General features: G+C 52.2%; 1 protein-coding gene across 2 annotated transcripts; it reads left to right on the top strand.

Annotated features, from left to right (window-relative positions):
- The first annotated feature begins 1,795 nt into the window (after positions 1 to 1,795).
- On the top strand, positions 1,796 to 14,085 carry PHLDA3 (pleckstrin homology like domain family A member 3). 2 transcript variants are annotated; one of them, XM_015447928.4, is made up of 2 exons: positions 1,796 to 2,680; positions 13,179 to 14,085. In XM_015447928.4, exon 1 carries the CDS (start codon positions 2,235 to 2,237, stop codon positions 2,616 to 2,618), a length of 384 nt encoding a protein of 127 aa, XP_015303414.1. In that variant the 5' UTR covers positions 1,796 to 2,234; the 3' UTR covers positions 2,619 to 2,680; positions 13,179 to 14,085. The 2 variants fall into 2 exon arrangements, with proteins under 2 accessions (XP_015303414.1, XP_005540459.1); XM_005540402.4 differs by lacking the exon at positions 13,179 to 14,085 and adding an exon at positions 4,807 to 5,491.
- The last annotated feature ends 2,588 nt before the right edge of the window (positions 14,086 to 16,673 follow it).

Below are 16,673 nucleotides of genomic sequence, written 5' to 3'. Positions count from 1 at the left end.
TCCGCGAGGCAGAGGTTGCAGTGAGCTGAGATCACGCCGTTGCACTCCAGCCTGGTAATAAAGTGAGACTCCATCTCAAAAAAAAAAAAAAAAAAAAAGGGAATTGGGTAAATATCTCTAGGGCCCAGCACTGCTCCAGCCCAGTGTCCCAAGAAGGTTAAGTCAGAGCTCCTCTTCCAGGAGATGGGTAGGGATATCTCAGCAGGGAGGGAGGAGCAGCACCAGCCCACCTCGAGCTCCCTCCCCTGCTGCCCTCTGGGCCTCAGGAGACATCTGTCTTTGTCTCTTCTTTTATGCCACTGTCTACTCCCTCTCCTGGAGGGGCATTCTGGGAGTTAGGAGTTAGTTGTCATCACACGTGTGTGTGTGTGTGTGTGTGTGTAAAGAGCTGTGGATGAGACACTGAGAGTTCCCTTCTCTCATCTCCTAACTTTGGGGCTGCAGAGGAGGGCACTCCTATCCCCACAACAGGACCCTCCCTGTGTCTGTTAGGCTCTGCTCTTTGGGCCGGAGGATGGTAACACAGGGTGTAAGTACAAAGAGGTCTTATTACTGTCATTATTATATATCATTACTCCTATAAGAATCTATTATTAACATGTTGATGAATAGGCCCCTAAGAAACTGCGGGCCTGGAGGAACTGACCAAGATGGGGGCAGAATGAGGACCTAGGAGAGCCCTCTTCCAGTGCCTAGCTTAATCTCAGGACCCCCATCATTCTCTAAAGGGAATAAAAGTGGGGAGATGGAAGGAAGAACATTTATCGAGACTTAGATTTGCCAAGCCCTGTCTTGGGTCTTTCACAAATGTTATCTAACTTATTCATCAGGACAACTCCATGAGATGAGAATGAATTAATCCTCCTATTCAACAGATGAGGAAATTGAGGGAGGTCAGTAAAGTTGCCCCAGGTGGGTCGGACACAGCAATCAAGGGAGAAGTTTGAACTCAACTCTGCAAAGCTCTTGTCTTTACACAATATTCTAGCCAGAAGAGAAAGAGACCTCTCCCTCCGCGTTCCCCTCCAGTTCTGTATCCAGGAGAAGTCCATTCTAGGGGGAGGTTGAGGGAGGATAGAATCTGCGGAGCGGAAGGAAGCAGCAAGGCTGGAGCTGCGCTTACACATGGGCCTGGCTGTGCCATCGGTCCAGCGTCGGCCCCTGCAAGTGTGTGCGGTGGAGAGGACCGCAGACAGTGGCATGCCGAGGTCACGGAGGGGGTCCCTCCTCCCCCACTATGAGGAGGGCATGAATGACCTCAAGCCTCAGCTCTCCTTTGTTGGCACTGGCTACTCTCTACAGGCCTCCCCGCGCAGTGCATGCGGGTAGGAGTAGGAGCAGGTGGACTGTCCAAGCAGAGGCAGCGATGGACAGCCTCTCTTGGGTACTGCACAAAGAAATCGGCCGATGGAGGAGGAACCCAACATAGGCTTGATGCAGAGGCTGGGGGCCTCATGGCCTGCCAAGTAGCCAGCAGCTGTCTGACGCCTAACATGCAACTGGTGCCACTGTGCGTTCGCCAAGCCCACCCCCTTGCTAGCAGCGCTCTCTCCAATCGAGGAGATGCGCCTTCCCCCCGCCCTTCCCCGCCATCTCCCCCTTCATTCAAGGCTTGGGGGAGCTGCGGTTCCGAGAAGCGGCAGACGGCAGCCAGAAGGCTTGGGTTGTTGAGTAAGCAGCCCCCTCTCAGTCCCAGCCCTCCCCGCCCCGCGCCCTGCGCCTCCAGTGAGCGACTGAGCCCCCGCTGCGGCCCCGCCCCCTGGGCTCTGCAGGAGCTGGTGCACTGCGCTGAGGGGAGGGCCGGCCTGGGCAGGAATGCGCGGCGGGCGGGCGGCGCAGGAGGCGAAGAGCGGAACATGTAAGGGCACATCCCGCGAGCTGCCGCCCAGGGCGCAGACAGAGCCCAGGGGAGCAAGAGAACGGGCAGGCTCACGGGCTAGGGAGTCGCGGAGGCACCCGGCAGAGGCGAGCCGGGCTGGGCCAGCTCGGGTAGAGCAGAGGAGGCGGTGCCGGCTGAAGCGGGGCAGTGGGCGCGGAGCGCGCTGGGGGCACCCACGCCACCTCATCGGCAGCTGGGTGCTGAGGGCCGCGGTGCGGGCGCGCCGGGCAGTTAGGGCGCAGGTGGGCAGCGCGCACGGCCAGCCAGCCCGGGGCGCCAGAATCCTGCGCTGCCGGGCCGAGAGTGGCGCCGCGCCCGCCGCAGCCTGGAGCTTTCTGCAAACCTCGGGGCGCCCATGACGGCGGCGGCGACGGCCACCGTGCTCAAGGAGGGCGTGCTGGAGAAGCGCAGCGGCGGGCTGCTGCAGCTGTGGAAGCGGAAGCGCTGCGTGCTCACCGAGCGCGGGCTGCAGCTCTTCGAAGCCAAAGGCACTGGCGGGCGGCCCAAGGAGCTCAGCTTCGCCCGCATCAAGGCCGTGGAGTGCGTGGAGAGCACCGGGCGCCACATCTACTTCACGCTGGTGACCGAAGGCGGCGGCGAGATCGACTTCCGCTGCCCTCTGGAAGATCCCGGCTGGAACGCCCAGATCACCCTAGGTCTGGTCAAGTTCAAGAACCAGCAGGCCATCCAGACAGTGCGGGCCCGGCAGAGCCTCGGGACCGGGACCCTCGTGTCCTAAACCACCGGGCGCACCATCTTACCTTCACGCTACCCACCACCTCGGTGCTGAGGTCAAGGCAGGTAAGCCCCCGGGGGACTGGACCCTCTTCTCTTCTTCCCTTCTCATCTTTCCCCTACAGAGAGAATGAGGACTAGCATTCTACTTCACAGCCGGGCAGTCTTAGGGGAGGTTCCTGGGGCCAACTGAGGGCATGGGAGGCCTGGGCCAGTGGCCAACCCAGCAGATCTGGACTTTGCCCTGAGGTGCCAGCCAGGTCAGCCGGTCCTGAATGTGACCCAGGTGTCTGAGAGGAAGATGGAAGCCCTGGGAGGGGGACTCCCTGGGCGAGATGAGCCTTCCTACAAGTTGGTTCAGCCCTGACTCAGGTGGAAGGAAGTAGAGAGAGTCTGGCCTGCACGTTGCCCCAGGCTGTGGGCCTCTGCTTTCCACGTAGAGCAGGGCTCCTGGACTTCGGTTTTCTGAACAACCGAGGGTGGGGACGCGGATCTCGGAGACAGACCCTCTTTCCCTCTAGGTTGAATGCTTGTCATAAAGTTTGAGCATTGAATTGATGTAGAAAGACAGTATCTCCCAGTTAGCAAAGGCACCATCAAGCCTTAGGAATAGAGCCAAGGAGTCCGGCCCCCAAGGTGGGGCCTTAGTGGGCTGGCTTGGCTGGACTGGGCCTGAGGGATCCAGATCCTCCTGTATGTGTGTGTGTGTATGTGTGTGTGTGTGTGTGTGTGTGTGTGTTTGTTGTTGTTGTTGTTGTTGGTTCTTGAGACAGAGTCTCGCAGTGTCACCCAGGCTGGAGTACAGTGGTGTGATCTTGGCTCACTGCAACCTCCGCCTTGCGGGCTTAAGCAAATCTCCTGCTTCAGCCTCCAGAGTAGCTGGGATTACAGGTGCCCACCACCACACCCTGCTAATTTTTGTATTTTTAATAGAGACGGGGTTTCGCCATGTTGGCCAGGCTGGTCTTGAACTCCTGACCTCAGGTGATCTGCCTGCCTCGGCCTCCCCAGGTGCTGGGATTACAGGTGTGAGTCACTGCACCCGGCCTATATATATATTTTTGAGACACAGGGTCTCTACGTATTGCCCAGGCTGGTGCAGTAGCATAGTCATGGCTCACTGCAGCCTCAACAGCTTCAACCTCCTGGGCTCAAGCGATCCTCCCACCTCACCCTCCAGGTAGCTGGGACTACAGGCACACGCCACCATGCCTGGCTTTTTTTTTTTTTGTAGATTTGGTTTTTCCCCACATTGCCTATGCTGGTTTCGAACTCCTGAGCTCAAGCGATCTGCCCACCTTGGCCTCCCAAAAGTATTAGGATTACAGGTGTGAGCCACCGCACTTGGTCCCCATTCTTGACAGTGGGTTTTGAGCCCTAGGGCTCACTGTTGGAAGAGCAAGGGAGCTGGAGGATGGGCAACTGCACCAGAGGCTAGGCCACTGATGCCAAGGGGTGGGGGCCTAGCTGTCTACCTGCTCCTGAGTGCCAGTCAGGCCTGGCTGTGCCAGGGGAGGAGAAGCTGGAGGAGGGCATGGGGCACTGGGGCAGGGTCGGTGAGTGTAGGATGGGGTCATGAGTTGTTCGTGATGTCTTAATCCTCTATGAGCAGTAGGGCAGGGAGTGGGGGGCGGATTTGTGGTTAGGAAGGCCCAGGGGAGGGGCCAGGAATAGAATCTAGAAGCCCTGGCTCTCAGCCCTGTGCCCTCTTCCCCAGATGCCACTCCCTTCTTGTGAGAAGTAGGAGTAGCGCCGAGAAAGGATTTAGCCTTCCTTCTAGCCTTGATTTTTCCAGTGGAAACCTAGATCCCCCTCTCCCCACTACCACCTCCTAGGTGACCTTACTCGCCTGTAGGCATCTTCAACAATAGAGAGTCCTAGTGAGCCTGGGGCCCCATCTAGTGCCAGGCCCCACTTTGATGGTCCTGTTAATGCCCTCCCACATTGTAGTGAGGGTTTAATTGAGAAGTGGGGTATAAGGCAGGCCCCTGTGCTGAGGATTGATCCACGTTGATCCTCAGGTCTTGGGGGCCTGGGAGGAAGCAGATTCCCTTGACCACAGTATGTATGCAAAACATATTTTCCATGTTTATGGAAAAGGCTGGGAAGTACTGGTGTAAAATGCCCAGCTCATAATAGGTTCTCCTTTCCCCAGTGTTGCCCCTGCTCTAACTGCTGTTCTTTCTTGCCAGCTCCGTTGTTCCCTCTGGTTTGTGGGGGCACGGCTATGCTCCATGTGGCGAGGTGGAAGGCATGGGCGTGTGGAGGAGGCGCTGGAGCTGAAGGAATGGACGGACCCTGGGAGGAGGGCAGAAGGCTTCGCAGGGCTGAGGATGAAGATTCAGCCCCTGGACGGTCCCAGACTCTCAGGGCATGCCCAGCTCAGGGGCTTCGAGCCACAGGCCTGGCCTCATATGGCATGAGGGGGAGCTGGCATGGGAGCCCCCTCCCTGCTGTGGTTCTGCCCTGTGTCCTGCAGACTGTTCTTAGCCCCCTGGCTTTGTGCCAGGCCTGGAGGAGGGCAGTCCCCTATGGGGTGCCAAGTCAATGCCTCAGGAATCAGGAGGCCAGCCTGGTACCCAAAGGAGTACCCAGGGCCTGGCACCCAGGCCCACTCCAGAATGGCCTCTGGACTCACCTTGAGAAGGAGGAGCTGCTGGGCCTAAAGCCCACTCCTGGGGGTTTCCTGCTGCTTAGGTCCTTTTGGGACCCCCACCCATCCAGGCCCTTTCTTTGCACACTTCTTCCCCCACCTCTACGCATCTTCCCCCCACTGCGGTGTTCGGCCTGGAGGTGGTGGGGGTGAGGGGGGGTTTGGCCATTACCATTTCATGTCTTTCCCCAAATGAAGATGCCCTGCAAAGAGCAGTAACCACACAGTTTGCCGAGTGAAATTCTTTGCCCACAAAGTCCCAGGTCTCGGAGCATCTCTCTCTTTATCTGTATTCTCCCAATTTGCAACCCATTTTGAAATCACCAGCTTGGATAGGCAGAGACACTACAACCCCAGTAGACAGGGCCTCGGTGGTCCTAGGAAGGAGGGCCCATAGATTCTGGACCAAGGGATGTCAAGCTGGTCAGTTCAGTCCCTATAGATGCCTCTTCTACAGGAGGCTACCCTGCCCCTGCTACCCTGGGAGAAGCCTCAGCTTTCTGGGTAGAGCTTGTCCCCCTGTCATTTATACTCTCAGGCTGTATACATTTACACAGTAAGTTTTCCCTCCTGGAGGGTTAAAAGGAATAATTTCAACAGGATGAAGGCCTGGCACGGTGGCTCACAACTGTAATCCCAGGACTTTGGGAGGCCAAGGTGGGTGGATCACCTGAGGTCAGGAATTTGAGGCCAGCCTGGCCAACTTGGTGAAACTCTGTCTCTACTAAAAACACAGATGTTAGCCGGGTGTGGTGGTGCACACCTATAGCCCCAGCTACTGGGGAGGCTGAGGCAGGAGAATTGCTTGAACCTGGGAGGCAGAGGTTACAGTGAGCCGAGATCGCACCACTGCCCTCCATCCTAGGTGACAAAACAGTGAGACACAGTCTCAAAACAAAACAAAACAAAAAACTGGAGAAAACTGAAGTACAGGTAATAGCTGCCCATAGTTATACAGAAACTATTGATTGGGTAACCCTGAACCTTTCCAAGCTGTGGCCAGCAGTTGATTCTACCTTCCTTTCCTCCATTATTTCCCCATGTCTGACCTTCCCTGTTGCAAAGTAGTGGCCTACTTCAGAGTCTCTCTGGAGGGAGCAAGGAGGCTGAGTGGCTCCCTTCAGCAATTCGAAGTCTCTTTAATTGTTTTGTGCTTCCAACCTGTTTTACTCCCCTTCAGATTTCTCTCACCTTCCAATCAAAACCCTGTCCTGTGCCCCAGTCCCTCAGAGTCCACAAGAGGTTCATCTTGCTCATCTGATGTGTGAACTACATCACACAGTTGAATAAGAATGTGTTAATTACAACAGAACTTTTACGAATACATACTCATTGTATCCAATTGTACAATTGTCCGTGGGTGTCTAAATCCCACCATGGCAAATAAGCATCTATTCATGCAACCCTGATCAGTGCTGAGAAAGATCAGGGCTCAACTAGAATGCTGTGATCAATTGGTGATACCTGCCATGGGCTTTGGGAGAAAGGTAGGGAGAATGGCGGCATTATCTGGGAGGTGGGCGTGGCTAGGGAGAAGAGGGTTGCCACCCCTCCCTTGATTCAAGCTTTGTTAATGGAAGGGGTTACCTAGTTAATCCTATGTAATAGCAGCCTCTAAAATAGAATCTGCTCTTCAAACCCAAGGGTAACTGATGGTGGGGGTTCAGGCATAAAGAAAAGATGTATCCAGGCACTCAGAAATAGGGGAGTGGGCTAGGCGCGGTGGCTTACACATGTAATCCTAGCAGTTTGGGAGGCCAAGGCAGGTGGATCACCTGAGGTCAGGAGTTTGAGACCAGCCTGGCCAACAAGGCGAAACCCTGTCTCTACTAAAAATACAAAAATTAACCGGGTGTGGTGGTGCACGACTGTAATCCCAGCTACTCGGAAGGCTGAGGAAGGAGAATCGCTTGAAACCGGGAGGTGGAGGTTGCGGTGAGCGGAGATAGCACCACTGCATTCCCGCCTGCGTGACAGCAGCGAGACTCTGTCTCAAAAACAAAACAAAACAAAAAAACAAAATAGGGGAGTGGTAGTGAACAGATGGGATTGAGAGGCAAGACATCCAGCCAACTAAATGCCTTTACAGGCTAGGCACTGTGCTCAACTCTGGGGATGCAGAGGAGAAAGACAAGATCCAGTCCTTGCCTCAAGGAGCCCAGGTTCTGGTAACATTAGTTAATGCTAACTGGTGCCAATAGAACTGGCCACCAGGGGACAGGGGAGCACTGGGCAATACTTTCTTTGTCCAGCACTAGGGGTCGTTCTCAGAGCTTGGCTGCAAAGGGCAGTGGCGGGCATAGTTAGTATGAGACATCAAGGGCAGAGGGCAGGTGGAGGGGGAAACAGGCTCTAGTTTCTGGCACTCTGCTTTTTTGGAACACCAGCCCTATTGGTTTAAAGTATCCTTTGGTCCTTGACCAAACCCAGTTTCTGTTTCTTGCTAGGAGAGTCCCAGCCCCTTGAAGAGTCTGCTGCTGTTAGAGCCCCTGACACAGACCCTAGAACGCAGTAGGCTCCTTGTATGCAGCAGTGTGGGTGCTGCTGGTTGCAATGGGGTGATCGTTTACTATCATTTGTAAGAGTCTGGGAGCTGTCTGAAGATTGTAAGATCACTCACAGCACAGAGGTCTGGGGTTCAAGACCAGGTTTTTTTGTTGTTGGTTTTTTTCTTTGTTGTTTTGTTTTGTTTTGTTTTTTGAGATGAAGTCTTGCCCTGTTGCCCAGGCTGGAGTGCAATGGCGCGATCTCGGCTCACTGCAAACTTCGCCTCCCAGGTTCAAGCAATTCTCCTGCCTCAGCCTCCCGAGTAGCTGGGATTACAGGCACCCGCCACCAGGCCCGGCTAATTTTTTGCCTTTTCAGTAGAGACGGGTTTTTACTATGTTGGCCAGGCTGGTCTCGAACTCCTGACCTTGTGATCTGCCTGCCTTGGCCTCCGAAAGTGCTGAGATTACAGGCGTGAGCCACCGCACCCAGCCAAGACCAGGTTTTAAAAAAGATCCATGACGTTTTTGGGGAGTCTTTACCTCTCTGATGGAGGAGGGGCCATCCTGCTTCCTGGGTTCACTAGTGTTCTCACTGCTTTGGTTTTCATGACTTTGAATTTCCAAGAAGGAGCAAAGGCCTTTACCCCGGGAAGGCTTGGCTAGACCTCGGAGTGGGGTCAAGACCTCTTTGGGGGCACAAACAGGCTCTTATAGTGCCAGCAGACATGCATGAGATGGAAAACCTTTGCTCAGTTGGGCCTGTGAGACCAGGGAAGGGCTGTTGCCACCAACTCTCCCTGTGCTTCGGCAGCCCCAGCGTGGCCTCATCCTTGCCCAAAACATGAGTCATCCATGGGAACATGAGACAGGGCAAGTCTCAGCCAGGCAGCTGGGAGTCCAATGAGGTGGGGTGGGGAGACCGAGGGAGAAGGGATGGGCTTGCTCTGGTCAGGGTGAGCTGTGATTGGGAGCTAAGGCTTTAGCAAGAGTGAGCTTGTTGCAAGGGTGAGAATGGAGACCAGTGGGGAGAGCCAGAGTGAGAGTTCATGAGCTGCAATCGCAGCAGGAAGGAGTAGGGGCAGATGGACAGGGCGTTACTGTATGTAATCCTGAAGTCTGTTGGGGATGTATAGGTACTGTGGGCAGCTGTCCCACCAGGGCCAGGACCTAAGGACCCTGGCAAGACTGACTGTGCAGGAATATACTGTAAGGCTGCACAGAGAGCCCTGGTTTCACCTCCCTCAGTCTCCTGAGGGGGTCCCCTATGGTTCACTGAAGTGATCTGTCCAGAATTCAATTCATTCTACTAAAACTGCCAGCGCTTTCCCCACTGCAATGGGAGGAGGCCCACTCCTCGAAAGGGTCTCCTCTCCACTATCAGGGCTCTCTCTCCAGTGTTTGTCTCTACATGCTCCATGCCCAGCCCCAGCATGCAATCCACCCCCATTCCAGGACCAGGGAAAGCTGCCTCACACTGCCAGACCAGTGTACCCCCCCTCTTGCTACACACTTCTCTATCACTGGCTCAGCTCTCTCTCATGTCACCACCTCTGAGAAGCTTCTCTGACTGCCCTGCCTTTAGGGCAGGCTGAGTAACTGCTTGCTTCTCTCTGTGCTGCCATACCTCCTCCATTAGTCACACTGCCTTGTGATTGCTGGTTTATGCGTCTGCCTGTCCAACTAGACTGGTCAGTTTCTGCACTTGTTATTTGTATATTCCTGATGCCTCAGAGTATCTGGCAAATGGTAGATTCTAATAATAAAAATGACAAGTGGTATATGGTGTTGACCCAAGAACTGTAAATTTTTTTTTTTTTTTTTTTTAGACAGGGTCTCATTCTGTCACCCAGGCTGGACTGCAGTGGCATGATCTCAGCTCACTGCAACCTTGACCTGCTTCTGGGCTCAAGTGATCCTCCCACCTCAGCCTCCTGAATAGCTGAGACCACAGGCGTGCACCACCATGCTTAGCTGGTTTTGTATTTTCTGTAGAGGTGGAGTTTCACCATGTTGAACTCCTGAGCTCAAGTGATTCACCTGCCTCAGCCTTCCAAAGTGCTGGGATTACAGATGTGAGCCACCATGCCCGGCCTGTATAATTCTTAAATCATGTAATGTTTCAACAACCCTGTGAGGTAGGTGTGATTATCACGACTCCCATATTTTACATTAAGAAACTGAGGCCCAGATAAGTGGCTGGTTCAGAGTCACACAGCAGCTAAGTGGTGGAGCCAGGAGTCAATGTGGTCACAGTGGGACTCTAGGTAAGGGCTCTTAACCCAACACCAAATAGATTCTGTTTGTGAGTAAATGAGTAAGTGAATGAACCCAGTATTTTGCTGGGAGAAAAGAGATCAGAGGAGAGAGAGTTGGCGAGGATCAAACCCCGAGAGGGCAGAGAAGGGAATGGTCTGTGGGATAGGGGTAAGGGAGGCTTCATGGAGAGGATGACTGGAGCCAAGCCCTGAAAGGGTGGAGACTAACTGCAGGAGAGGACCCAGAGAGGTGTCCCATGGGCTGGGAGGCTCTGTGCATGCTCACAGGAGCTAGGCCTGGGGTGAAAATAGCCTAGAAGAGCAGATGGACTCCTTTCTGTTAGGAAAGAGCAGTGAGGACTCTGGGGGAATAAATGGTGCTCCAGGTTCAGAACCTTGTTGCTGTATTGGCCTGAGATGCTCTTCGTCTAAGGACCTGGGCACGGGGTCACCTTTACCTGTGGAGTCAAACACTTAAGGGATCAGAAGTTGTGATCCCTTGTGGCGGCAATCCTGGCCTAAGAGGCCTAGAGGCAGCACTCATGCCTTGCTTGCTGGCTGATCAACCATCCTGGTTGGCCTGGAATTCTCCAGTTGTAACACTGAAAGTTCTGCATTCTGAGGAGCATCTCAGTCCTAGGCAAACTGTGATAGTTGGCCACCCTACCCACTGCCCCAGGGACAGGAGGCCTTGCACAACCCATCCTCATGACCTCACCAGTCAGCTCTGCCCACAGCACTCGGCCCCACTGAATGGGACCATGCAGAGTACAAGCCTGTGGGCAACAGTGCTACAGCCCCGGGGCATCACTCATTAATGACTCAGAGGTCATCAGCATTTCCTGCCATCTCAGGGGAGAGACCTAGGCCCTCAGCTACAAAGAAGAAAGATAGCCAGGGGTCTCTCAGGGGCTCTCCAATCAGCTCTGGGGGCCCTACTGGAAGCCAACTGCAACTCACTTTAACTCAACCCAACTTCAGTGCTTTGTTAAGCACGAGTGAGTATTTGCTGCACAGGGGCATAAGCCTGTCCCACCTAGACCTTGGCTTTAAAGAGCTCCCAAGGTAACTGAGACAGAGAGGGCAGCATACAAAAGGAGGAGGACAGTAAGGTGCAGGCAGAACTATAGGAGGTAGGATGGAGGTGCAGGGAACATTTGAGCTGGCCCTTTGAAGGGAGGATACAATTCTGACCATCAGAGAGAGGAGGGACGGTGTTCCAGGTGGAAGAAATCACCTGTGCAAAGGTGCCAGGATCAGAAAAGGTGAGGCGGGACAGGAGACACAAATGGTGTGCACAGAACTTGAGGTGCAACAGTCACGCACAGAGGAAGTGGGCTGGGGGTCTGGGCTTCTTTCCATAGCAATGCGGAGCCCATCACAGAGTTCTGTCATACACACACACACACAGACACACACACACAGACGCACACACACACACATACACACAGACACGCATGTACTCCTTATTTTTATTACAAAAAGATGTTAATTGAAGAAAAATGTGAAAGCACAGAAAACAATCACCTTTAGGTTTCTACCTCTCAGGGACAGTCTTTGTTAGCATTTTGGTGTATTTTCTTCTACATCTATTTTGATGCAAACATATAATATGTAATTGTTTTTCATATATGGGGTCATACTCTGTGTATTGTATTATATTCTTCCTTTTTTTTTTTTTGAGACTGAGTCTCGCTCTGTCCCAGGCTGGCGTACAGTGACGTGATCTTGGCTCACTGCAACCTCCACCTCCCGGGTTCAAGCGATTTTCCTGCTTCAGCCTCCTGAGTAGCTGGGATTACAGGCACGCGCCACCACATGCCTGGCTAATTTTTGTATTTTTAGTAGAGACAGGGTTTCACTATGTTGGCCAGGGTGGTCTCGAGCTCCTGACCTCATGATCTGCCCGCCTCGGCCTCCCAAAGTGCTGGGATTACAGGAGTGAGCCATCGAACGTGGCCCCCATATTCTGGTTTTAAATGTGTCAATATATTGTGGTTATAAGGCCATACCATTACATGTCTCTCAATGCCTGTATGTTATTCTGTTCTCTTTACTATTATTTATATAGCAAATCAATCCTTTATTGTTGGATATTCATGTTCTTTTTCATTCTTTCTGTCTTACGTATGAGGCTTCAATGACCATTTGCATATTTAAATCTTAATTTTTGTCTCCGGTTGTTGCTTCTTTGGGGTAATTCTTTTTTTTTTTTTTTTTTTTTTTTTTTTTTTGCCATGACGTCTTGCTCTGGCACCCAGGCTGGAATGCAGTGGCATGATCTTGGCTCACTGCAACCTCCACCTCCCAGGTTCAAGTGATTCTCCTGCCTCAGCTTCCCAAGTAGCTGGGATTACAGGCACCCGCCACCATGTCCAGTTAATTTTTGTATTTTTAGTGGAGATGGGGTTTCACCATGTTGGCCACACTGGTCTTGAACTGCTGAACTTGTGATCTGCCCACCTCGGCCTCTCAAAGTGCTGAGATTACAGGTGTGAGCCACTGCACCCAGCCATCTTCAGGGTAATTATTTAGGTGGAATGGCTGGGTCTCCCTGTAGGGTAGGCAGAGGTGATCCTTGGTGGCAGTGATGGAGAAGGGAGACCCTAGGAGGCAGGAAGTAAGTTGGGAGTAGAGCTAATGAAAACTTGATGACCAGAGGCTGTAATGGAAAGAGGAGGAGGGAGGCAATGAAAGCAACTAGTTAGGAAGTGCTCACTGTGGGAGAGACACTGAAGTACGAGGAGGCCTGCCAGTAGCAGTTAAAAACTTAAGCTCTAATTACAGACCTGAGCGCGAATCCCCGCGGTGTCTCATACTAACCACATGACTTGGGCAAGTTATTTGGCATGCCATTAAAATGGGAATGATGATAACCCCACTTCCTAGGATCATTGTGAGAATTAATTGAGAGAACGCCTGTAAAGTAGATAAAGTACACAGATAGATAGTGCACAATAAATGTTTGTTATTACAGTAGTATAATCATCCTCCCAGCAACCATGCTTTGCCTAATCCCTATTTAGGAAACTGTACATAATTAACAATTTAGTAACACTTACTGAGTGCTTTTACTTAATCCCAATTCTAGCCTTCATGCATAATGGTCTAAATTTCAGACTGTGCTTGATTGATGTTCCTTCCACACAAGTGTCCTCATTTTACAGATGATGAAGCTGAAACTCAGAGAAGTGGAAGCAGTTGCCTGAGATTCCCCAGCCAGCCAGTGGCTCAGAGTGGATTCCCGCCCCCTGACTCTGGATCCTAACGCTCTTCTCACCACCTCATGGCACCTCCCTGGCATTTGAACTTCCTGGTTGAAACTGAGGATAAACAGAGCAAGTGTGGCTCATCAAGATCCCCTTGTCATCGGGTTGTGCTGCGCTGTCAGTCTCCTCACCAGCACCGCTAATTGCACTCCATTCCGATGGCTCATGGCCCTTCACATACACAAAGGCCCTGCTCCCCTGCCAGGGAAGACAGAGTAGAGTAGGTTGCACAACTTCTGCATTCACAGAGCATGTCACCAACCAAGCAAGAAGGAGAACACACAAGTTTGGCCCTGGAAAACCCTTGGCTGACTCTGTTGAGAGGAAAGTGGGCCTCCATGCTAACTGAGACAGTGCAGATAGAGGAACTGAGCTGTGAAAATAACTCTAAAAAGCCAACAGCATCTATTAACTAGACTTGACTGGGGTGGTCAGGGCTGCGGTTTGGAATTGTCAGCTATTTATGCAAAGGGGACTTTAGGTCACTCTGTGCTTACCCCATTTCCAAAACACACATAACCAACGAATGTTTCTCACAGTCTGGGTGGTCTCCCACATGTGTCCTGCCGGGTCTGTTTTTCCAGTGGGATGAAACATAGGCTCCTCCCTGGAAGATTCCTGGAAGACCCCTCCCCCCACGTTCACCTTTCAGTCCTGTAAGCGTCCTCATCAGAGCTGTGTTTCTTTCCAGGGCTCTGACTCAAAGAACCCTCTGCTGTGACCTCACCACATTATCACAACAGCCCTGTGAGGTTGGAAGAGGTGGGAGTATTTCCTGATAGATTAAAGATGGTCATTCTAAGGCTCTGGGAAGTAAAGCGTCTTCTCCATGGTTAAGCTGGGGTCCCTAATCTCACTACCCAGTCTGGAGTTAGAAAGACAAATGTTCCCGGCCTGGCATGGTGGCTCGTGCCTGTAATCCCAGCATTTTGGGAGGCCGAGGCGGGAGGATCACTCGAGGTCAGGAGTTTGAGACCAGCCGGGCCAACATGGCAAAACCCCGTCTCTACTAAAAATACAAAAATTAGCCCAGCACGTGCTGTAGTCCTAGCTACTCGGGAGGCTGAGGTATAAGAATCGCTTGAACCTGGGAGGCGGAGGTTGCAGTGAGCCAAGATCGTGCGACTGCACTCCAGTCTGGGTAACAGAGCCAGACCCTGTCTCAAAAAAAAAAAAAAAAAAAAAAAAAAGAAAGACAAATGTTCCCATCTAGGGCCCTCTGCTAAAGGATGTGGAATGCAGGCATCTTGACCAGTTGGGAATTTACCGAGGGGATCTCCTCCCTGCTGTGTCTCCTGGCCTCTGCTGGGTATCTGGCAGTTCCTATCAGCTTAGCCTGCAAGTCCTGCTTGCAGTCAGGATCCTCTGCCAGTGCCCACTGCTGTACAGAGATTTCAAAATGAAGGTACTAGTAAATCCAGGGTGCCCGGAAGGATGTGGGAGGACCTGGGTCCACTTCACTTTTCCCAGTGCCTTCTGAGCTCCCAGACCCAAAGCTGAGAGGTCTTCTGCCTGCACAGTCTGGTGAGGGGTCCACCCTGACCCTAGCAGCCAAGCCCTTGCTCTTCTACTCAGCTGCTCATGGGCCTGGGCAGAACCTGCTGCTGGAACTGACTTGAAGCAGCCCCCTGGTTCCCTGCCCTAGACTGGAAGGTGCAGGAGGGCAGCGTCCTGCATTTTTATTTTTAATTGTGCTCACTGCTGGATTCTCAGGCCAGTGGCTGGCATATAGTGGGTGAATGCTCAGTGAAGATTCATGGAGAGAATGAACATGTAATTCTGCATGTGAGTAGTGTGCATGCATACACCTGTGTGTGTGTGTGTATGTGTATACTGTCTTGGGGGCTTATCGGCTGTGAGGGCAAGTGTTTTCTGTTTGTAGATGGATGTGGGCTGGGCTCCTGGGAGCTCCTGGCACACTTCAGATGAGTGGAGCTGGGAAGAAATCAGGCAGGTATGCAGTCGGGGGGAATGCACTGAGAGGACACCTAAGTGGCTTTCAGCAGGAATGCCGGCAGCCTGCACCCTCATTCAGGTTGTCCATTACCCAGCCCTGTGACCTCAGGCAACTCCCTCTTTGCTGGGCCTCACTTTCCTCACTTATAAAGCAAAGAGATTGAGGTAGGTCAGTAGGTTCCAAATCCTGCGGATGGTCAGACTCTCCTGGGTGCCTGTTAAAAGCACAGAACCGTGTCACTACCTGCAGCCCACTGAATCTGAACCTCTGGAGCTGGCCTAGGTTTCAGTATTTTTAATAAGTCCCCATAGTGATTCTGAAGTTGCCAGCCCAAGGGAAGGATGCTTAATGATCTCAGACAGTGATATTAATCAAGAACTCAGGGTACAGAAAAACCATGGCTGCTGTCCTGGTCTCTGGGGTTTAGGGCACAGGTGCTTGGTGGAGATTTATTGAATGAAACCTGCTGAATGGTGTTACACATACACACACACACATGCACACACACGCCCTACAAGCTTATACACATCCACTTAGGCTCACATGCCAGGGTCCTGGGAGTGCCATCTGCAACAAGGGCAACCTCATTCCTCCATTTCCTGTGTCTTCCTCACACTGTCACTTGTCTGATGATTTTCTTTGTCAGGTCTCATTCATATCCAAATATTCACTGGAGAAGAGAGCTCCATAGGCAATTGGTTTCTGGTCACACTCCTACTGGTCTGGGGGTCAGTTTTCATAAATATAGAATAGGAACTATTAACCTCTCTCCCTGCAGGAATACTATATACATGAACAAGGTCAAAAATGCAACACAAATAAGCATGTAGCAAAAAGTAAACCCGGGCTATAGGCAGATAGAGCGTTGTTGATTTCCTTGGGCTGCTCTCTGTGGTGGCAGCCCTCTCTGCTCTGGTCTTTCCCATAGAACTCTGTGGTCTCCTTGAGCCTCTGTTCCTGTGTTTACCTAGCTAGTCCCTCCTGCTCCTTTGAGACTCAGTTCTGGAGTTATGGTGACAGGCAGACTCTAAGATGCCCCTGCCCATAATCTCTGCCTTCCAGAATTCACCCCCTTGCGTAATCCCTTCCCTCTAAGAGTGAACTGACCTCATGACTTGCTTCTAACCAATAGAATGGGATGGGATGCTACCTCTGTGGTAGGCTATGTAAGATTGTGGTTTCCATCTTGCTCATCCTGACTTTCTCATTTGCTCATTTTGATGAAGCCATGATTCTTTTTTCTTCTTTGAGATGGAGTCTCACTCTGTCACCCAAGCTGGAGTACAGTGGCGTGATCATGGCTCACTGCAACCTCCACCTCCTGGGTTCAAGTGATTCTCCTGCCTCAGCCCCCTAAGTAACTGGGATTACAAGCACATGCCAACATGCCTGGCTAATTTTTTTTTTTTTTTTTGTATTTTTAGTAGAGACGGGGT

Source organism: Macaca fascicularis, chromosome 1 (assembly GCF_037993035.2).
Source record: "Macaca fascicularis isolate 582-1 chromosome 1, T2T-MFA8v1.1".
Taxonomy (NCBI): Eukaryota; Metazoa; Chordata; class Mammalia; order Primates; family Cercopithecidae; genus Macaca; species Macaca fascicularis.
The sequence above is the reverse complement of the archived record's forward strand: the minus strand, read 5'-3'. Positions and strand labels throughout refer to the sequence as shown.

Excerpts from the sequence above, each read along its gene's own strand:
- PHLDA3 (XM_015447928.4), top strand. The coding sequence starts at position 2,235 with ATGACGGCGGCGGCGACGGCCACCGTGCTCAAGGAGGGCGTGCTGGAG.